At 43.6% G+C, this 19,435-nt stretch overlaps 2 protein-coding genes across 3 annotated transcripts in view; one reads left to right on the forward strand and one right to left on the reverse strand.

The window, feature by feature from the left end:
* Nucleotides 1-1,551: 1,551 nt before the first annotated feature.
* Nucleotides 1,552-9,900, reverse strand: pcyt1ba (phosphate cytidylyltransferase 1B, choline a; the record flags this gene model as incomplete). 2 transcript variants are annotated; one of them, XM_080514634.1, is made up of 8 exons in its annotated part: nucleotides 1,552-1,776; nucleotides 1,920-2,108; nucleotides 3,620-3,762; nucleotides 3,969-4,047; nucleotides 4,772-4,923; nucleotides 5,014-5,130; nucleotides 6,314-6,413; nucleotides 9,820-9,900. In XM_080514634.1, 8 exons carry the CDS (start codon nucleotides 9,898-9,900, stop codon nucleotides 1,552-1,554), a joined length of 1,086 nt encoding a protein of 361 aa, XP_080370760.1. The 2 variants fall into 2 exon arrangements, with proteins under 2 accessions (XP_080370760.1, XP_080370761.1); XM_080514635.1 differs by lacking the exon at nucleotides 9,820-9,900 and adding an exon at nucleotides 8,409-8,527.
* Nucleotides 9,901-11,782: 1,882 nt separating this feature from the next.
* Nucleotides 11,783-19,435, forward strand: part of pola1 (polymerase (DNA directed), alpha 1) — a gene marked incomplete at its 5' end in the record, with an annotated part of 63,120 nt that continues 55,467 nt past the window's right edge. Inside the window, 20 exons of the mRNA XM_080515296.1 lie at nucleotides 11,783-11,831; nucleotides 12,889-13,016; nucleotides 13,238-13,334; nucleotides 13,411-13,488; nucleotides 13,561-13,676; nucleotides 13,872-13,934; nucleotides 14,634-14,735; nucleotides 14,855-15,008; nucleotides 15,093-15,216; nucleotides 15,840-16,012; nucleotides 16,134-16,246; nucleotides 16,609-16,722; nucleotides 16,818-16,892; nucleotides 16,978-17,116; nucleotides 17,291-17,445; nucleotides 17,536-17,620; nucleotides 18,164-18,225; nucleotides 18,325-18,414; nucleotides 18,826-18,942; nucleotides 19,161-19,336. Coding sequence (XP_080371422.1) covers nucleotides 11,783-11,831; nucleotides 12,889-13,016; nucleotides 13,238-13,334; nucleotides 13,411-13,488; nucleotides 13,561-13,676; nucleotides 13,872-13,934; nucleotides 14,634-14,735; nucleotides 14,855-15,008; nucleotides 15,093-15,216; nucleotides 15,840-16,012; nucleotides 16,134-16,246; nucleotides 16,609-16,722; nucleotides 16,818-16,892; nucleotides 16,978-17,116; nucleotides 17,291-17,445; nucleotides 17,536-17,620; nucleotides 18,164-18,225; nucleotides 18,325-18,414; nucleotides 18,826-18,942; nucleotides 19,161-19,336 — 2,210 coding nt within the window. The remainder of the gene's footprint in view (nucleotides 11,832-12,888; nucleotides 13,017-13,237; nucleotides 13,335-13,410; nucleotides 13,489-13,560; nucleotides 13,677-13,871; nucleotides 13,935-14,633; nucleotides 14,736-14,854; nucleotides 15,009-15,092; nucleotides 15,217-15,839; nucleotides 16,013-16,133; nucleotides 16,247-16,608; nucleotides 16,723-16,817; nucleotides 16,893-16,977; nucleotides 17,117-17,290; nucleotides 17,446-17,535; nucleotides 17,621-18,163; nucleotides 18,226-18,324; nucleotides 18,415-18,825; nucleotides 18,943-19,160; nucleotides 19,337-19,435) is intronic.

Here is a 19,435-nt window from a genome sequence, read left to right on the forward strand (position 1 = left end):
AATGGGGTGGACGTGAGGTCTGCTGCAGACCCAACTGAAAGACTGACTTTTTTTTTTCCAATCGACAAAAACAATGAGGCTTGCTCAGGCCTATGAGAGCCTTTTTCAAGTATCGCCAAAGTCTGTCAAGTTACTTTTTTTTTTTTAATTTAGACAGATGACATCTTCCAGTAAGCCAAAAAATATGAGAAATGTTGAAAAGTTTTTTTTTCTCATGGCTTTTTATTAGTGAAAATCTACGCTTTTTAAAACATGTTATGGTGACACGCGGCATTCGTCAGGCTGTGGAGCTAAAGAATATGCGCGCTGTGTTCGATTTACATTCAAGGAGTTAATAAAAAGGCTGTTTGGAGGGGGGGGTGCACTGAATACATCAGGTGCAGTGAAAACGGAAGTATCATTTGGTGTTCAGTCGTTTCGAATAATTGTTTTTTAAAAATGTGGGAGGATCACAGAGCTTGAACCACATTGCACACATATATTATAATATTGCTAATGACTGTTGGGATCCACTGGTAAAAAGGCTTATGTGTTTCATATTTCTGTTTCCACCCCCCCAAATACTCTGCCAGTGTCACAACCATTGCATTGATGATTTTGCACGAAAGATTATTTACTTTTATTTTTAAGTTCTGAAAATGTGGGTTTTGCTAGATAACTTATTATTGTTTACTCACCATCTAAAAGGAAAACTTTATATTAGGCAATGGGATCCCCCCAATCCGCCCCGATTCTCCTCTGTGAAGCTCTCTCGGAGCCTCCCCGACACTTTAAAAAACAAATATTGTTTTCACTATTATCTCATAACAAAATGCATTTATGTGCAACACTTTGTTCTGTTTTGTTCTTCTTTTTTTTGCACAGAATTTTTTGAAGGGGGTCATTGCACCGCTGTGACCAAGAAAACAAAGGTGAAGTGTTTTTTTTGTGTGTGTGTGTGTGTGTGTTGGTGATAGTGATGCAAAATTGGTGTAAACTAAGTGTCAAAAAGGTTCTTTCTGTGTCAGTCCTGCTTCTCGTGGGGTCCAATCTATCCTAAGCAGTTTTAACAGTTCATCGAGCACAACATCACAGGGTGACGGACGTAAAAGCAGCTCCAGTTTACATGAACAGGCGAATGAATGTCAGACGTAATGTTTCTGTAACTTATTGCCTCTTCGGAAGTCAGAAGCTACAAGAAAACTCCGAGAAGTGTCAGTAAAGTAACGTCATTGAACCCAACAAAAAAAAAAAACGAGATGAAGTAATCAGCAGGCTGTTTGATGGTCTCTGTCGGCGCTGGACAATCCAAAGCAAATCCAGTCTGAAGACGTTACACAGGATTCTCGCAAAATGTGTGACACTGTGTACACAAATCCTCGTCATCCTTCCGCTTTCTTGAGTCTCAAGTCTGCTGGGTTTGCCCACACAGCACAGACAGTGATGGCTTTTTGGCCACCGTCTGCTGCATCCATGAGGAAAACCAGTTTCAGTTTTGACAGCCAGTGTGTGTGCGTGTGTGTGTGTGTGTGTGTGTGTGCGCGCGTGTGCGTGCTCATTATTGAGTCCCATCTACTTCTCATCCTCATCGCCTTCGCTCATGCTGCTTATCGAGGCCGACGCTCCCTTGGGGGAGGCGGGGGGTGAGGGCCGTGCGTTGTGCCAGCGTGCAGGGGGGGACGGTGGAGAGGGGGAGCGCAGGGGGGACAGTTCGCGTGGAGGACTGTTGCAGGGCGACTCTCGGGGAGACAAAGCGTAGGACAACATCCGGCCACTGCGCTCCTGAAATACTTGTTTCTGTAAACGGACACAAAAAGGGAAAGCACAACCAAAGTTGGTCCAAATTTTGAGAAAACTTATAGACATATATGAATTCCAACCCACCCCCCCCCCCCCCCCCCCCCCCCCCCCCCCCCTCCCTCCCGTCTGGTATCACTTACCCATGTCCCATCAGGTCCAAAAAGTTCTAGAAAGTTGCCAATAAATTCTCTGGATTTCTCTTCCCATTTCTGGATGAGGTCGTGGCTCTTCTCCTCCACGCGGTAAACAAAGTGTTTGCTCTTCTCCTCAACTGTTCGGACTTTCTCCTTCATGCGGTCCACTTGGTTCTGGAGCCGGTACTTCTTCTCCTGAGGGCATCAAATGGTGAAATGATGCATTTATAGACCATCAAAAATGGAAAAGCAAAAGAAAATGGAAAAGAAATCTGAATGACCAATTCAATTTAATCATGTGATGAAGATATGATAGCTTACATTAAACATACATTTGAGAATCATTTTAAGTATTTAAATTGTTGTATTGTTACATTTGTTGGGTTTTTCTCTGGTCAAAGCACCTAGAAATGACTTTTTATTTGTTGCTATGTAAATAAAGTTGAATTGAATTGAATTGAATTGTAATTCTAGCAAGTTTTATAAACTCATATTCTTTGCATTGACTTGAATTATAGCTGAAAACCCTAAGACCCTGTTAGCAATCCTGTAGAGTACTTGATTTACTGAATCTGTAAAAACAAACATTCATGTTCGCTATATGTAAATCAAATCATTACTATCAGTTAAATTGTTTCAGTTAATAAACAATTCCAGGCAGCCGGTGTCCTTAGATGGTTTTACTCTTCACGTTTTACACTGCACTGATTATTTGGAATCGCCTTCTATAGCTCATTAGGACATCTGGGTTTCATGCTATGTTTCTGACTTTCTCTCAAGAATCTATCAGTAAAATGATGGTGAGTTGCCTGGCGGCGGGATCGAGGATGTTGGCTGTGGCAGCATCGTGCTCTCTCTCAGATGGGCTTAGTTATTAGTGCATGTTTTAGATATGGCAAAGAGAAGCAGTAACAGTTTTGTGTGCAATCTGTGATTTGTAGTGTTAAAATCATCCTGGAAAAAGGAAACAATAAAACACATGGGCTACGTGAGCGAGGCCAGTGGCCCAAACTCTGGCCTCCCAATGAGAAAATCCCTGGTTCGAGTCCCTGCTCGGGAGCAATGCTGCGTAAAGTGTGCACGTTCTCCCTGTGCATGCTTTGGTTTGCTGTAGATAGCCTTCCTACCACAGTCCAAAAACCTGCACATTCATTTGAGATTGATTGGTTTTCGTGTATAGAGATGAGTGTGAGTGTGAGTGTGAGTGTGTGTGTGAGTGTGAGTGTGAGTGTGTGTGTGTGTGTGTGCTTGTTTTTGCCTCAGTGTTTGCCCTGTGATGGACTGGTGACCTGCCTCTGCCCAAAGTCGGCTGGGATCGGCTCCAGCACCCCACAACCTTAAGTTGGATGGATAGGTGAATGCAATCAGGTACATTCAAAAATGACTTACTATTTAAGGACAAACCAGATAAAGGTAAATATGACTTCATGGTGTTAAAGAGGTAGACATTAACACTCGAAGTGAAACGGCTTTTTGAAATAGGATTGAGCGTTGTTGTTTTGAGTCAATTGAGATGAGTCACGGTGGAACATTCACCTCAAGTTGCTGTTTATAGCTTAATATTCGGAACATTACGATTTGATACGGTATTTGGAGTATAAATCTAAAACAATACATTTGAACACTTAAATGTATTTATCTCGTGATTCATTAAATCCGCCCCCGTTTCACATATGCAGCTGATGTGGAGCTGATCGTACTCTTACATTGATGTAGCTGACGTTGAGCTCCTTGGCCGTGTAGCCTCGCTGAAGGTTGCGTCGGGCATAGACGTCATAATCTCTGACAATTCTGGTAATTAAATCAGAGGTTGAGATTCCTTCGGTCCGTTGTGTGGGCACAAACATCCCTGGAAAAAACACACACACACACACACACACACACACACACACACACACACACACACACACACACACACACACACACACACACACACACACACACACACACACACACACACACACACACACACACACACACACACACACATAACAGTCTGAGGTGTTGCATAGATGAGGAAGGTAAATGTCTCAATCCAGGGCTTCACAGACTGACCTGCCTCCTTGATGTGCTTATAGACATCCTCGCTTCCTGCTGAGGAGTATGGGATGTCATCATGAGCCACAAAATCGATCTGAGACACAAGCACAGGACACGTAGAGTGTGGAGGAAAACATAAAGTTTAAAAGTTTCCCCGAGTGTCTCGTAGTGCTGATAAACGTTCCTCTTGTGAGTCATCCTCAACACGTTGATCCTGTTACCAGGGGTGACATCATGTCTCTGAATTGATTTTGTCTCGATGTCCACGGTCACGGACTGTCGCCAGTGAATGTGAAAGTATCTACATCTATATGTCACAGAATCATAAAACTCAGACTTCCATTTATATTAGAGTGCCACAGAATCTGTAATATTTCAATTATTTTTGTTTAGAATTGATGAAAATCTAAAATGTAATTTCTCAAAATATTCCAATATTTCATGAAGTTAACAAAATATATTTTCTCAATTTTTTTTTTTAATGTTTTAGATATTTATATTATATTGGTTTCAAAATGTACCTGTATGGATAAACTAAATGAAACCAAATAACTCACAAATAAACAAATAATATAAAATTCTTAAGCATGACAACAAGCATATATCATAACAGTGACCTTTGCTTTCTCTTCTGACAGCTGTCCCAAAATTTTCAATGTAAAAAAAGATGACATAAAAATAAGTATTTCCCCCTGCAGACCAGTAAGCGTCTTTCACCCTGGAGCCCCGACGGGCCCTGACCTGTTGTCGTTTTTGTGCACGCAGCCCTGTGCACGATGTCCACACGCATGACATTGTGGACATCCTCACGCACCCACCTTGTGTTTCTCCAGAAACTCCGGCGTCAGAGTCCACGGTGCATCTCTCAAAACCTCGTCCACGTAGCGGCAGTGCCTCAGCGCTTCGTAACGTTCGTGCTCCGTCATGACGGTGAAACCCTTGTACTTATGGGTCAGCTCGTCACTGCACACTGCAGATGAAACACATGTCAGTCCCGTCCCCTCGGAACAAATCTATAGGTGTTGGGTTTTTGTTTTTTTTTAATGCCGTCAAGTCTCACCTCCTACGATGAGGTAGGTGTTGGGGAAGAGGTTTTTGGCCTGCATGAGAGCACGGGCATGTCCAGAGTGAAACAGGTCAAAGATGCCATCTGCATAGACCCTGACTGGCCGATCCACTGAAGGTAGAGCAGTGCAGAAACATGGATGAGCACGAAAGACTACAGTAGTGTGTTGTGAAATCAGCAGCTTAAGTTGCTTTGAGCTACGATGAAGCAGAGACGAGGGGCAAGGTGTGGAGATACAGACACTTTTCCTGAAATGTTGCTTCTTCTGAAGCAGAGAGAGACAGCGGAGGTCTTTAGTCTAAATCAATACACAATGCGGGCGTAAACTTTTTTTTATGAAATTCCCATTGTCCTCATTGCTCTTTTCAAAATAATAATAATAAAAACAGGTGATACAATTTTCATGTCGCAGGCCAACATTTGCAGACGCACCTCCGTTGTTGGGAAGTTCTGATAAAACTGATGTAAGTTATAAATAATAGCAACCAGAACATGTTGATGCAGATATGGTTTATAACTTGATAAGCACATACTTCGTCTGGGTCCGAGGGGCCATGTTTGATGCAACTCAATGCGTGTCATGTTATAGTAAATGGACTTCACATATATGATGCTTTTCACCGGCATAAGCAGTCCCAAAGCACTTGAGATCATTAATAACATTCACCCACTTCCACACCATTGGAGGTGATGTCAATCCATTGGAAGCAATTTGGGGTTCAGTGTCTTGCTCAAGGACACTTTACGCTATTATAAACATGTATGACAATATTGTTGAATCGGGAGTGCAAAAGTACCGTATGAAGTAGCCTCGGCAACCGGAAGATGCGTCTTGTGGTCATTGCCTTTATAAGTGTGTCTCAGTTTGTTCCTTCCTGCAGTATTTCCCACTATGAAACTGTCAGGTTTTGATCTGTGCTCCCTGCCGCCTGATGTCAACACATTTGTTTGCTTTTCATTCTCTGCCATCCCTCACTATCACTTATGATGAAAACGAATAGTTTCTTCTTCCCTCCTACTGTCACTTATGCTTGCTTTTGAAAGTTTGTTGGGATTTTCTTGAGGTCGTCAATCAGAAGGCGAGGCTGTGCCAGCATATTGGCGTCAGAGCACCAGTAATAGTGGAAGAAATATCTCCAGAGTCACAGCTGGACGAGCAGCAGCACAGCATTAGTCCAAAAAAAGTAATATTAGTAGCAGGAACATGGTAGAAATGTTTGCGGGTTGCAAGTGAAAGTGGTGGAAGATTACAACAAAGCCCAGGAGGAGAAAGGGAGGAGAGCGGGAGGTCTACCTGGGGTGCCTCGGCGGGCCTGAGCGATGGTGAGTTTCTCGTGAGGCGCTCGGCAGTCACAGCTGGTCTCCCTGGCAAAGATGGCAGGTTCAGTCAGCGTCTGGGGGCACAAAGCGGGGAGAGTCACGGGTGGAAAATATGACTGGATCCAAACGTCGCCTCGGCCGCCTCGACAGAAACGCACACCCGCTCCTTCCCCGTGCGCCTCCCTTTCTACGTACTTACGGGAATCTCCATTAAGATATTGACCCCGGTGCATGCTCCATGTCAGAACACCGGCTCCAGATATAGATAAAGCTGCACTCAGTGTTATTGATCACGGTGTGAGAGAGAGAGAGAGAGAGAGAGAGAGAGAGAGAGAGAGAGAGAGCGCACACTGACTTCACTGTAACCTACAGTATGAGTGTACCAACACGAGGAGGACGGAGCCGCTGGACTCTCGTCGAAGCTTCTAAATGAATTAGCTAAATTGAAAGAGACAAAGGGCAGACGGGTGTGTCAAATCGACAGAGGAGGCAGAGGTGTCATCAGCGGTGAATCAAGAGCAACAGAGACATAGCAAGGGCAGATAAAGAGACGGCACTCATCTCCGCATGATCAAGGTTAAAGTGTTGCAGAGTGAGTCCGTCTGAAATGTTGTCTCCGTGTGCCATCTGTTGACTGCAGGGAATTATTCGCAGACTCTCGTTCAACAACGAGCAGAAAGCAGTGGGAGTGTCGGAGCGGGATGACAACGCTCCGTCCCCGAGGAGGACACGAGCAACGTAACCAGGCTGTGGAAAAAGACAGCCATGATGCTCCATGAGCCACGGAGAGGATGTAACAACGAGTAAACATAATGGAAGCAGTGGTGAAAGGAGACGATCGGTCTGCACTGCACACTTCTTTACAAATCAAAGCATTTAAGAAGGATTTTGATGAGAAAAAACAAACAAACATCAAAATCCTCTACAATAAAAAAACTGCTTCTCTGCCGATCATTTCTGCACATGTCAAGCAAAGCATTTTTACTAAAGAACAACTCATAGGTGAGTTTGCTCACTTATGCCGATGTAAACATCAAAAAGGTACCATAAATGAATCTCTTGTGAACAGGCTGCAGGAGTTTAAACATTTGAACAAAACAGGCGGTTTTCGCTTTAAAATTTGTGAGTGTTGCTGAAACTTCGACTTGAATTTCAGCGTCACCCCACCCAGTTTTTGATTATAGAATTTCTGAAGAGCCGACTTCTGGAAACCTGCTTATTTAATGGTGTTGAGTTCAAAGTAGATTTGCATATTGGAAAGCTGGACTTACAAGACACATATGTTTTTATTATTGCCACTAACATGAACACTCTGTCTAAGATTTCATTTTCAACACATTTTCAATGAAACGTAGAGCTGCAGTCCTACAGTAGCCACAGTGGCGGCGGCATGCTAAAGGAGTAACCACGTCGCTCTGGATTCTCATGATGTGCTAGCTCACAAACAGTCAGCACAAAGCAGATAGCAGAGCTCCCACTATATGGCCTGGGCCTGCGAGGACGGTCAGCGGGAGTGCGCTCGGAAAAGCCTACTCTGGCACAAGCAAACAACATCTGGCATAAAGAGGATTAAAAGCTGGAAAAATACTAAAAGGGTGAGAGATGGGCACATGGGCCATGAGGCAATAACAACAGTTCAGAGAGGCTCGTCTCACAAGAATAAGCAGAGTTTTTAGGGGTAGGAAGGAGGTGAGGAAAAGGTAAAATGGGGAGTTTGGACACAGATCAGTGCCAGAACGAGGGATTACACCAAAGAGGATAAGAGACGGAGGATCCAAGCACAGGAGGCTCACTGTCCTCACTGCGGCAGTGGCCCCTCAGCAGGACATTCAATCTATGTTTTCTGCTTTGTGGAGCCATTTCCCCTTTGGCAGAGCGCTTGAAATCCAACACTGTCCACTCAGCACTCTGAGCATCTCTCCCTCGGCCACATGCTCTGGAGGATGTGTTTCGTAACCGGGGAGAGGGAGAGCAGGACTCTTTGTCTGCCTCCGCTGCCCTGTCAACCCACACTCCGCACACAAACACACACCGCAAGACATGAAATGGCACAGGCACAGGCGCCCTACCGTCCGGGGATGGGGGCAGGTGTGCTCGAGCTCCTCCATTATTCCCAAAGACTCATGGGATGCAGCTGTGGTCCCTCTGTAATGTGACTCAGCATCAGTGAGGCGATGCTTTTCTCCTCGCCACTCTGTCTTTTTCTCCTTCCTCTGTATCCCCCACCCACTCTCTGCTCTGCCTCTCTCCCTCCTCCTCCTCCTTTCTGGTCTCCTGCTGCAAAGATGAAAAAGCCCCGAAGAGCTCTCACTCCTCAGTAACTTCTTTAGATGACAACAATACTGAATTCTACCTCCTGTGTAATGTCTTCCTCTCATTTTGATGGACTTCATGTCTTTTCCTTTGCAGTTATTTTATTAAGTGTGTGTGTGTGTGTGTGTGTGTGTGTGTGTGTGTGTGTGTGTGTGTGTGTGTGTGTGTGTGTGTGTGTGTGTGTGTGTGTGTGTGTGTGTGTGTGTGTGTGTGTGTGACATTGGTTTACATTTAGATGTCATGTTCACCACTACACCACCAGTATACCAACTATTATAGCTGTATAAATGACAGATAGAGATTTATGCAAAGTGTATAAAGTAAAAAAAACAACAAATAAAAACATGGAAACCATAAAATGTAAATATTACACTTTCATTGTCGGAGCTTTCAATGAGCACAGTATAAAGATATGTTCTGCTCTCTTCGATCTCAGTGCTCCGAGTGAGACACTTTCTCAATAGAGGATCTTTGCAGACTCTTGGCAGAGATGGGGAGCTTTCTCCATGGCGACGGAAAAGAGGAGAGAGATCCAAGAAGCAGCCAATCACAGCCCAGCTGGAACAGTCCAGCAGTATGATGGGTGAGGATTGGCGGAGTGGTCCATAGCACCATCGGGGAGGGAGAGGGAGAGGGAGACAGAACCGAGTGGCACTACTGCCCACTGGCCGGCCAAACACTTGAATGGAGAATTAATCAAGCGAGTATTTTTATCACTACTGAAACCAATGTGAAAAGACAAAACAATTTTCACATAAATTAAATGTGGGGAAAGCACCGAGGCTGCATTATGCCGAGACCACTTCAAAACCTTAAATTTGTTAATTGTTGTTGATTTGTTACACGCTTCCACATGCAGATCCTGCACTGTTTTGACCTATAGAGTCTTCCATGTACCCTAAAATCTGCTCTTTTAGCAGGCACATTCATTTCATTGAGGCAGCACCGATTAAAAAAATAAAAAAATAAAACAAAAAAAAGACGCTCTGTTATTTTGAAGTTTAGGTCTGGCAGAAGTTTTCTCTTTTCGCCTGTTTTTCCTGTTTTTCCCCACCTGCAATTCTAAAGTGACGCGCACAGCAACTCAACCTGCATAAGAAAGACGTCACGGGTAATTAAATTCTACTTTTCTTTTTTTTTATTGTCGGTCCAGAGACGCACGCTTACCTTCACAGATCCTCTCCTGCAGCGAAGTGGCGCGACGGCTGCGCAACAGGAACGCGCTCTGACGCGTCGCTGTTTGACCATGGTGCCAAAACAAAAAGTCAATATTCCTTTTGATCGAGTCGCACGAGTCTCTGTCTCTCTCCAGTTTAATCCAAATCAGTTGGTTTCCCTCCTGCGCTGCGGGAAAGTGCAGCAGAGAAACGTCTCCTTGTCTGTCCCATCTGTCCAAAAGCGCACATCAGCTGCTCACCGCTGATGAACCGCGACAACTGTGGGCCTCAGTCCCATAGAGGAGCAGACCCTACAGTGTCACCATACGGCTATTAGGCTTCACATGCATCGCCCTCTTCCTTTTGTAAAGGGACCTCACCCATGCATCTGTAACCCACTTTGGAAAATTGAATGCGCCTCAGCTTCAATCACACTGCAGCCTACATAAATAACATTACAGACAGCGTGGGCCCACTGTTGGGATTCAAAGTCAATATAATCAATATGCACAAACGCCTGTCGAGCCATTGTGCCGGAGATCCATAGAAGCAGGCCAAAATATTACGACGCAGACTGTAGGAATGAGGGACAAAACATGCTTTGTGTTGTCGTTATTGCGTACACTGTAGTGTTTCAGTGGCCCCCAAACTGGGACAGGAATCTATTGTGCCATCCATAGACCCGCCTAGTTGCTATGGAAACGAACTTAGTAGGACTGCACATGCGAGGGGGGAAAAAAAACTGTGACTTTGGGAAATAGCAGGGGAAAAAAAACAAAGTCTGACCTTGATCTGATCTGTGAATATTAATACAAAGATAGTTTGACTGATAGTGTGATGCTCAAGAAAGAAAGAAAGAAAGAAAGAAAGAAAGAAGGAAAGAAAGAAACCTTTTAAATCTCTTTTGGTTGTATAACACTTTGTTACTTACCTATTTGTGCGATTTCTTAGAAAACAAATGTCTGGAAATTGGACATAAGTTAAACTTAGTAAGTGATATATTCTCTGACTCTCGTTAACTCTATTTTCAGTTTGTAAGAAAAAAAAGAACTGTGGACATAAATTAAGGTCACAAATAAAGGATGGACCCACTGGCAGCTCAATATATGAGCTGAACAACAAACCTGGTTTACAACTAAGCCAGCGTCAAACCTTGACATAAAGAAGAAAGAAAGCATACTTTATTTAATCCTTTTGGGGAATGACTTCACTGCATTAACTCATGCTATTCATAGATGAAGCAGTGGTTTTACTATTAAATTAATAATTTCATAAAACATTCTCCTTCTACACAGAAGACATGGAAAGATAGATGTGCACCATGTTGAAATAGGTTCTGCCTGTTGGATACTCACAATATCTGTAAATTAAAACAAATCCCAACACATCTCTCAACAATAAAAAAAAAAAAAAAAGAAAGAAATGCACGTGTTAGCAGTCCTCATGTGTTCATTGAGTTTGTCACACCGGTGAAGAGCGTGGATGTTTCATATTCTTAAAAGTCAATTTTGGATGCATTTAGGCCCAACACCATTCAAAGCTTTGGAGACAAGTAAGATTATAGCGTGAGTACAGTATAAAGGTTTTTGTTTTTGCTTTAAACCAATATAAAGGCTTAAAGTAAAAAAAAAAATATATATATACACTAAAATCTCAACATTCTACATCTTCCAAGGTTTTTAGAGCATGTTTTCCTGAATTTTAAGAACTGATTCTTTAGCAACATTACAAACTCTTTCCAAATGAGTCATGATGGTTTTATATTGCACCACACTGCCATCGTGCGGTCAGTTTTAGGACAGCGCTTCAGTCTGGTTGGTTTACCGCGCCCTGACGTCACTTCCTTCATATGACTTTCCCCGGGAAGGCTGGCGATTTGGCGCGGACCTGTTGTTGTTGACGTGCTGCTACCGCCATACTGTGAAGCTGTCAGCGAGTAAAGAAAGAAAACATAAAGACATAAAGCTCTCCTCATGGCTCCTGTATCAAACCCGGACAAAGACATGGACGCTCCGGACGGCGGTGAGTTTTATCCTCGCGCTGCTCGGTGGTTGACGCTCTGCCCTCGCGCATCACAATGATGAAGCTGGCTAACATGTTAGCTAGCCCACCGCTCACCTCATTGCTTTACTTGCCTTATGTTTGTCAATTTGCAAAGATTTTATCACACGAGTTTAGTGTTGTTTAAGCTCATAAATGTATAATACACCACATCGATGAAAGCGGGGGTTGCATATGGCCTCAATTTCTTTCTATGGATTGTTATTTCTTGTCTTCGTGCTCATAAACTCTTGTGTGAATTGCATCAAAATAAACTCACCAGCCTTTATCAGTATCGGCTCACTCAGCAGTAAACTACATATCTAAGTAGTTCCAGAGTTCATAATAGAGGTTTCATGCTTCAGCTCGTCAGCTGTTTGCAGATTTCATCTATAACCTGAATGTGAATTTATTAACCTTCAAGAATCCTTTCCATCTTGTCATCGGCTTCAGAAAACTATTAAACTTATTTTTAAATCTGGACCTGTCACAGCAAAGTGTCCCTTTTATTTGTGCATTTTCGCATCAATATAATATTGATGCTTATATAAAGATCTCATTAAAATTAACACCCAAAGACCAATGTGTTTTGACAACTTGAATCTAATATCTTCAACTCAAAACCAAACAAGGGTACATCAGCCAAATATATTAACTTATTTGATCTACGTTGAAATACAGAAAGTTACCAACGTGTTGCTGCAACTGATAATTCCACTAAAGTTCCACAAAACCTTAGTATGCTCCGACTGAGGGTTTATCCAATGAAGAAGAAGAGAGAATAGAATATAAAATATTTGATTAATCCCAGTGCAGTGTGTGTGGGAGGTACAAGAAGAGACTGACGAATATCAACAAGCTTATATGCACAGACTATCTATGGTCCATTGTCTTGGATCTTTCAAACACCCTCTGTGCAAAGTTCCTTTAAAAACTCTTTGCGAGTAAAGAGTTTTTAAGCAGTAATGCTGTTCAGAAGACAGAGTCTTTACTCTTCTTTATTCTGTAATCCTATATTGTGTCATGTTCCCCTCCTCAGACGATGGAGGCGACTCCTGCGGTCTGGCCAAGTCTCGATCCAGGCGGGAGAAGAGGGAGAAGGTCGGAAGGAAGTCTGCACTGGAGCAGCTCAAGAAAGCCAAGAAGGGAGAGAAGATCAAATACGAGGTGTGAAGTGCAGCATGCTATTTCGATGTATGTGTGTGTGTTTGTCAACATTATCGTCACGACTCGCCTCGGATCCATACTTAACTGGAGTGAGGCGAAGCTTGTAGATTCTGATCACCGCTTTGACTATTCCTCAAACTTCCTGTCTTCTTCTTTCGCTGCAAATACTGTAGAATCAGTGTGGGGTATGTTTGCAGCCATGCGTGTTTATGTCCTAATAGGTGGAGGAGTTCGCTGGCGTGTATGAAGAAGTGGATGAGGACCGATACTCTAAGATGGTACAAGAGAGGCAGGAGGATGACTGGATCATTGACGATGGTAAGTTGCAGGGAGAAGTGCAATAATAAGGCCTGTTGCGGAAGTCTCGGTCCCAATGGCAGCTCTTCCCTCACAGATGGAACGGGATACGTGGAGGACGGGCGAGAAATCTTTGACGATGATTTGGACGATGACGTGGTAGAAAAAAAGCAAGGTAATTACTGAGAGTCTGTTATTTTTTTTGCACGTGGTTAGTCCAGCCGGATGAACGCATTTGTCTTTGCAGGAAAAGGAGGTGCGAAAGGAGCAGATTCAAAGAAAAGTGTGAAGAAATCTGTTGTAGCGAAGCCCAACACCATCAAGAGCCTCTTCATGAACAGTAACGTCAAGCGGCCAGCAGAGGTGGAGCTTCTTAATCCTTTTTATTTTTTTTCTTCATTTCGTCCATCTAAATATTATTCATCCAAATAGCTTCGATTCTCTCCTTGTGCTTTGTTACCTGCATGTTGTGTCGAACTAAATCTAAGTCATTGCAGCTTTGTGGTGTGTTTATCTGAATGTTTTGTGACTGTTTGTTTTTCTTTTTCACTCTTGTAGAAAGACGTCGACCTGTCTAAAGATGACCTGTTAGGAGACATCCTGCAGGACCTGCACTCTGAGGTTGGTAGTTTGTAAAGTGACCCACGGCGATGGATATCAACACAACACAAAAAATGTATCATTGGATTGTTGTTTTTTTCGTTGTTGTTCAAGTTTTCATAATTTCTGAAATCATGTCAGTTGAAACAAATGTGATCGCACGTGTTATTTAAATGTTGCGAGTTGCTTTATTTTTGAGTGTCCTGAATTATGGAGCGAAATTGTAAAGAATGAAAGCAGGACGTCATTGATTGAATGAATTTAGGAGAATCATCATATTGTCTTCTACTGTTTTCTTCTCCTTTTCAATGAATTTACAAATCTTGGCCAATGCAAAGTGATACAAGTACTTTACAGGCAGTTTTCATAAGAAAAATTGTGTTTTAAAAAAAATAGAGCGAGAGTAATTAATTCAAAGAGAAAAGTGTATTAGTACATTTAAGAAGATAGTCAAGTTGTGATATTAAATTGTCAAAAATAATATATAATTGGGATTAAAACGCTGAAGTTATAACACAAGATGTAGAAATAAAAGTTTTTTCGCATGGATAAAAGTCATATTATTATTAAGATGCCATGGAATCGAAGATAAAATGAATCAAAGTTAAATGTTTTGTCTTTTTTTAGCTTTGGTTTGAAGGCGGACCACTTTTTTTTGTTTGTTTTTGTTATTAATATCTTTTCATTGACATCAAATTGTGTTGTGATTCTTCTTCCCAGAAGCCAAATCGTCTGACCCCTCCACCAGTGGTCACTCTCAAGAAGAAGAAGTCTGTGGGATCACCCATGAATCCTTTCTCCGTCAAATCTCCGACTCCCAAGGTCTCCTCCACCTCTCCTCCACCTCTCCTTCCATCTGTTGATCGCTGACATGAAACACTTTGGTCGTCTTGCTTGTCAGCAGTGAACTAAAACATTGCGAACTGTCTTTGGCGTCGCAGGAGTCGCCCTCGTCTTTGGGGCCAAAGGCGAAAGTGATCAAACCTCCACCCTCGGACCCCGCCCCCAAACCTGCCGTCCGTCCGCCTCCGCCCTCGGCTTCGCCTCCGCCGGAAAAGCCGAAGCCAAAAGTGGAGGCAGCGAAGGAAGAAGAAGGTACGTGCTGTCATCTGCTCATTGGTTTTCCTCCCTTGTGGAGAACAAACGCTCACCTCTGACGACGACGGCGCATCTTTCCAGGAAGTGACGCGCTGGCGTTCGACAGCGCCGACTTTGACGAGCCGATGGAGGTCGACCTGGAGGAGGAGAAGCCCGAAGTGAAAGCGACGGCGGTCAAAGCCGAGCAGCGGGACCCCGTCCTCCTGTAAGTTCTTCCATCTGCTCAGTTTGCTGCGTCACGACGTGACGGCATCTGAAAGTCGATTGATTCAAGCAATAAAGTAGTGAATTAAGTGACAAGGTGCAAATTTGTGTGCAATGAAGCAATTGAATGCGAGATCAAACATCTTTACTGAAAAACAAGTCGAGGCTCATTCGGCACACAAACATGGCCATAAATCCCTCATGTAAACGAGGCAAGTGACGATGTGTGTAACGCTGGATATAAGTCAGTGGACAACATCGACCGAATGTGAACAGCTGCAGCAGGAAGAAAAAAAATAAAAGAAGAAGAAGAATGGCTCAGTAATTGTTTTTGATATTGAGCTTCTTTCATTTCACACAAGAGGAGAGCCTGCTGCTGCTGAGGGGAGTTGATATGCAGTCATGTGACTCCCTGGCTTCATTTGATTGGTCATAGAGACTCAGGAGACACAGCCTGAAGGACATTCAGGTTTATTTGAGCCTTTCATGTAAACTCTGCTGCTTTATGACCCAGCGTGTGTTTATCACTACATTATCCAGACAAAACTTGATGTGGCTCCACAGAACAGCTGCAGTAATGCATTTTTGTTTTTGTTTTTTTTTTTTTCTTCTTCCTCCGTCCAGATCCAGCAGAATCGGAAGCTCCTGGGGACAAGAGGAGGAGAGCGGCGCGAGCGAAGCTCCTGTGGAGGTTCAGGTGGACTCCAGCCGGCTCCCTCTGGTGGAGGGCGCCGACGGCGAGCAGGTTTTCCGCTTCTACTGGCTGGATGCCTTCGAAGACCAATACAACCAACCGGGTAACTCCTATCCCTAATGAAGACCCCACGCGTTTAATTCCACAAGCTTCAAAGTCCCGCTCAGGTTTCGACGGCTCGTCCTGATATGTTGAGTTCCCCGTTTTTTTTTTCTCCCCCCCAGGTGTGGTGTACCTGTTTGGCAAAGTGTGGATCGAGTCGGCAAAGTCTCACGTGAGCTGCTGCGTCTCTGTCAGGAACATCGAGCGCGCCATGTACCTCCTGCCGCGCGAATACGTAAGTTGCCATGTATTTGCGAATTAGATGTTTTAAATAAAGGGAAAAAAAGAGACCAATTGACAGATGAGTAAGTCTAGTAGGAACATTTTTGATGTATTTTGTCATATTTTTAATCCCACAGAGACAAAAGTAGTTCCAGATGTGGAGGCGGTTTTAATTTTTTTTAATTTTTGGCAAAGCTTAAACGTTTTATATAAAGTTTTATTCATTTGATTCTGAGGAGCGGGTAGTCGACATAAGCTGTTACTGTAAATATGCAGGATTCGTTACTTTTTCAGCCTAAAATGAAAAAAAAAAACAAACCCAAAAAGGATCAATGCATCGCAGAAAATGTAGAGAATTTGTACTTTTCTCAACAGAAAACCAACCCGAAGACGGGAGCGGTGTCGGACACTCCCGTGGGAATGATGGACGTCTACCAGGAGTTCAACGAGATCTCGGAGAAGTTCAGGATCATGAAGTTCAAGTCCAAAGTGAGTAACCCTCGCAATTACGGCCGTGACGGCGGTGCCAGTCGACCATCCCTATTCTGCTCGCTGAGGTTGGATTTCCGTGTCTGTTCCTGCAGAAGGTGGATAAAAACTATGCCTTTGAGATCCCCGATGTGCCCAGTCAGAGCGAGTACCTGGAAGTCAGATACTCTGTGAGTGCCCGCGCCGCTGGACCTGGATTTTGCGTCCCCACGAGCGTCGGTCAAACACCTGACATGCCTGTGTTTTATTTCGCAGGCCGAGTTTCCGGCTGTGCCTTCGGACCTCAAGGGCGCGACCTTCTCCCATATCTTTGGCACGAACACGTCAAGTCTGGAGCACTTCCTCCTCGGCAGGAACATTAAAGGCCCCTGCTGGCTGGACATCAAGACGCCACGTGAGTTTGCGCGCTGAGTTGCGTCATACGTCAATGTGATCCTGCACGCATCAATACTTTTTACTGAGGTCAGGGAATCTCAAATGAAAGTTTTTTTTTTGTAGTTGAGAGTGTTCCTTCACTGGCAAACGTAATGTGAATTCAACACAATAGTCTTTACTGTGTGTGTGTCAGAGTTGATGAGCCAGCCGGTCAGCTGGTGTAAGGTGGAGGCTCTGGCGCTCAGAAGCGACTCGGTTTCGGTGGTGAAAGATCTGCCCCCTCCGCCTCTCACCGTCATGTCCATCAGCCTGAAGACCGTGCAGAACCCCAAGACGCACCAGAACGAGGCGAGGCCACGCTCACCCCCCCCCCCGTAGGACAAACGCGCTGAAATAATAACGGGGCGGAGAGTGAACGCTGTGATTTCCACTCTGCAGATTGTGTCCCTCGCTGCGCTGGTTCACTATCGGTTCCACATGGATAAAGCTGCTCCTCAGCCTCCCTACCAGACTCATTTCTGTGGTAGGTGTCCTCACTTTCTTTCTTTTTTTCTTCTCGTGTACTGTTTTTTGAAGTTTGCAACTTCATAGTTTTATAGCTTAATATTGATGGATTTTATATATATATATATATATATATATATATATATATATATATATATATATATATATATATATATATATTGTTTACTTTCTGTTCAGAGTTTTATCTTTATTTCAGGTCAAATGTACTTTAATTCCATTCTACCATTTTTTTTTTACATTTTGTACATTTTCTCACCTTTTGTTATTAGCTTGCTTCCACTTTCTAAATATGTATTTACTCATGTTCATTAACCTCGATGTTTTGTTCTCTTTGTCATTTTGTGTTTTTGCACAAGCACCTATGCTGTATAAGTATACATGTTCATATATGTTCACAGCCATTTGAGATATTTACTGTTGACTGGCGGAAACAGCGAAAGTGCAGAATTATACACCATGAACTTGTTGGAGATTAATTAGAATATTTTATTTGTAGCGATGCAGCAAAGGGAAAAGGTGTGTTAACTGTGTTTTTCTCCAGTGATCAGCAAACCAGTCGACTGCATCTTCCCCTATGACTTCAAAGAGGCCGTGAGGAAGAAGGTGAGTGTCTGCATGGTTTTAGGACCTCGGTATTTACTTGTCAAACACAAGAAACTTAAACTGTTGGAAAATAACCGATTGTGTGGTCCTCTCGGTCAGAATGGGAAAGTCGAGATCGCCGCCACGGAGCGGACTCTGCTCGGCTTCTTCCTGGCGAAGATGCACAAGATCGACCCCGACGTGCTGGTGGTGAGCGCCTCAATCCTCATCAAGGAGAAAACGATGCAAAGACTAGAACAGATGGTGCTACAAGCTCAGAGTGCGAATGACCCTTTACCACAGACCAAGGCTGTTTATTGGTCACGCCACATGTGAAATAAAGTTGGAAGAGTGACTCGATTCTGTGTTGTGGAAACTGTTGGTTTGTAATTATGTCTTCTGATAGAACAATCCTTGAGCGCATAAATCGTCATTTTGATCACTTTATTGCTGTGACGTGATATAAATGCTCTATTTACATGAACTATGAGCATTCATTACACAGGCATTTAGAACTGTGATGGTGAAGAAATCTTTTCTTTGAAAGTATCAGCCCATCCTTCGTTTTTATTGAAAATGTTTACATTTTCAGTTTGCTTTGTTTTTGTTTTCTTTAACTAGGGTCATGACATCTTCGGCTTTGATCTGGAAGTTCTTCTGCAGCGCATCACCGTCTGCAAAGTTCCCCACTGGTCAAAGATCGGACGCCTCAGGAGGGCTAATATGCCCAAATTAGGGGTAAAAAAGAAAAGACAATTTGATTAATTTAGCTTTGCTCTTGTAACGCGGCCTCATTGGTAATGTGTGTGTGTGTGTGTGTGTGTGTGTGTGTGTGTGTGTGTGTGTGTGTGTGTGTGTGTGTGTGTGTGTGTGTGTGTGTGTGTGTGTGTGTGTGTGTGTGTGTGTGTGTGTGTGTGTGTGTGTGTGTGTGTGTGTGTGTGTGTGTGTGTGTGTAGGGTCGTAGTGGCTTTGCAGAGAAGAACGCCACCTGCGGTCGTCTGGTGTGCGACGTGGAGATCTCAGCCAAGGAGCTGATCCGCTGTAAAAGCTACCACCTGACTGAGCTCACTGCACAGGTGCTGAAGATGGAGAGAACCACAGTCCCACAGGACGACATCAAAAACCTCTACAGGTGAATTGGCTTTAATGAACACTGAGAGACTTTTTTTTTTTTGTCACTGCCGTTAAAAATACCCTTTTTACCCGAGAGGAAAAAGTGAAATCGAAGTGA

This window comes from Blennius ocellaris, assembly GCF_963422515.1.
Source record: "Blennius ocellaris genome assembly, chromosome: 19".
NCBI lineage: Eukaryota > Metazoa > Chordata > Actinopteri > Blenniiformes > Blenniidae > Blennius > Blennius ocellaris.